Here is a 2,834-nt window from a genome sequence, read left to right on the forward strand (position 1 = left end):
CAATGGCCTATAAACGGATGCCTTTTGGGCTATCTAATGCTGGTGCAACATTTCAAAAGGCAATGGAACACGCATTTCAAGGTCTGTTGTATGATTTTTTACTAGTATACCTTGATGATGTAACCGCTTTTAGTAAATCTACAGCTGACCATTTATTTCACCTGAGGCAAGTTTTTGAAAGGTACAAAGAGTTCGGTATTTCTTTAAATCTGAAAAAGAGCATTTTTATAGTGCATAAAGGTAAGCTATTAGGACACATTGTGTCCAAGGAAGGAGTCACTGTTGACCCTGAACATGTACAAGCTATCTTAGAACTACCACTGCCTAGCCACAAGAAAGGTTTGCAAAGTTTTCTATGAAGGATAAACTTTATCAAAAGGTTTATTCTAGATATGGCAAGGTTGTAGCAGCCATTAACAGCGATGTTGAGGAAAAACATGGAATTCAAATGGACTAAGGAAGGGAAAGATAGTTTTTAGGCTATTAAGGAGGCAATATCAACCTCACTGACTCTTGTCAGTCCAAATTTTACCAAAGATTTCATTTTGTATGCCTTTGGTAGTTTTGATAATATAGCTACAATGTTGGTACAGAAAATAATGATAATTATGAACAGCCCATAGCTTTTTTCAGTCAATCTGTAGCTGATTACGAAACCAGGTATACATTTGTGGAAAAACATGTGCTTGTAGTTGTACGCAGCTTGAAACAATTTAAGCCCCTAGTTGCTGCAAACAAAATACACATTTTGGTAATACATCCAAGTGTAAAGGAGTTTTTATTGAGTAAGGATTTGAATGATAAAAGAGCTGGATGGATTACTAAAGTTATGGAATTTGATGTGGATATCAACGTCACAAAACTGACAAGAGGTAAAGGACTATGTGAGGAGATGGCAGCGAGTTCAAATGATGAAAAAGATGCAATTAAAGTTGCTATTTTGTTCAACAGTGATGATGTATAGGATGATAAAACATCAGAAGATGGAGGTTAGGTGCATGATATGACTCATTTTTTGAAAACCAGTGAGTGTCCATCACATCTAGATAAAGCTAAGCGAAGGTATTTTCATCTATAGTATACTCCCTATGTCCTATTAAATGATGTGTTGTTCAAAAAGGATATCAATGGTGTGTTATTATGGTGTATTGACTCCAACCAAGTGGAAAAAATACTTAGAGAATTTCATGATGGAAACTCAGGGGGTCATTTTGCACCTAGAACTACAGCATGGAAAATCATGCATGCTGGTTACTATTGGCCAGAACTGTTTAAAGACTGTTATGCTTGGTGCAAAAAATGTGTAAAGTGCACATTATTTACAAGGAAAGAGAAGCTATCAGCCATGCCTTTGCAGCCAATTCAAGTTGATCAGCCTTTCATGAAATGGGGATTGGATTTTATAGGACCAATCAACCTGCCTTCCCGTGCTGGACATAAATGGGTACTTATAGCAACATATTATTTCACTAGGTGGACTGAAGCTATTACTTTAAAGGATGCAACTAAATTATCTGTTTTAAGCTTTTACAAAGATATAATTACTAGGTTTGGTATACCGGAATCTATCATATCAGATAATGCTTTGGCTTTTGTTAGTTTAAAAATAACATAATGGGCTGTAAAAAATGGTATTTACCTAAGTACATCCTCAAATTATTATCCTCAGGGAAATGGCTTGGCTGAGAATACCAACAAAAATCTAATATAGATCATCAAATGGGTAATGGAAGAAAATCAACAACTTTGGAATTCTTGTTTAAAGGCTGCATTGTGGGCAGATCGTATAACTTCTAAAAGGTTCATAGGAAATTCTCCTTATATGTTGGTCTATGGGAAAGAAGCTCGATTACCATTATCTGTTGAGCTTCCTACTTTGGATGTTGTGCATCAACTACAAATTTTTGAAGCAGAAGATCCCATGGCTCTAAGGTTTGTAGATTTGATGGAATTAGAAGAAGCTAGAAGGAAAGCAATGGAAACAATGGAATCTCATCAGCTTCAAACAAAGCAGAGTTTTGATAAAAAAGCTTCTTCTAAGACTTTTGTTGAAGGAAATGTGGTATTGAAATGGGACATATTGAAAATCAAACCAGGCAAGCATACAAAGTTTGATAACTTCTGGAGCGGCCCATTTGTCATTACACAATGCAAAGAACATAATGTGTTCTAGCTGTCTAACATGGAGGGTAACATACTGTCGATTCCAGTTAATGGAATCCACCTCAAGCGTTGTTTTGAGGTTTGAAGTTCTTGTACATTTTTTTTTTAGCTCTCAATAAGGTGCTGTTGCGCCATGTTTCATAGTTATGGTCTTCCCTAAGTGTTATCATGCATAGGTTTTCTAGGTTTTTCTTTAGGTGTTGTGTGTTTTCAATAAAGTTTTCAAGTCATGATGAACTGAAAGTCTAAGTGAAGCTCACATATGCATAAATATCCTAAACCACCAGGCATATTCCTACATACAACCCATCTAGCAGCCTATAAACAGTGGTAACACACTCTAAATGAATTGTATATACAAATATGATAGATGGGTCAACACACTTATGCATATGAGAACCTTTGTACTTTGTGTTTTAAGGTCATTTTTGCTGTCTACAATTCTATGATGTCGCAGAGCAAAAGATTAAGCAATCCTATATGTAGGCAGATACCCTAACTACATATTCAGATACCTACATATACCCTATGACTATAGTGTGCCAATAGTATGATGAAATCCATAGGGCATACATACACATGTGAACATCTGGCTGATTTTACCTACACACACAAAATTGCTCTACTTTTTGCCCAGCTTTTATGCTAATGTTTTCCTATATGCAAGCATG

General features: G+C 35.9%; 1 protein-coding gene across 1 annotated transcript; it reads left to right on the forward strand.

Moving 5' to 3' along the window:
• Positions 1-1,345: 1,345 nt before the first annotated feature.
• Positions 1,346-2,173, forward strand: LOC149540228 (uncharacterized). The gene is made up of 2 exons (XM_089802668.1): positions 1,346-1,594; positions 1,766-2,173. Exons 1-2 carry the CDS (start codon positions 1,346-1,348, stop codon positions 2,171-2,173), a joined length of 657 nt encoding a protein of 218 aa, XP_089658794.1.
• Positions 2,174-2,834: the final 661 nt, after the last annotated feature.

The sequence above is a fragment of the Cupressus sempervirens genome, chromosome 9 (assembly GCF_028749045.1).
Source record: "Cupressus sempervirens isolate cs-2001-9-10 chromosome 9, ASM2874904v1, whole genome shotgun sequence".
NCBI classification, from domain to species: domain Eukaryota; kingdom Viridiplantae; phylum Streptophyta; class Pinopsida; order Cupressales; family Cupressaceae; genus Cupressus; species Cupressus sempervirens.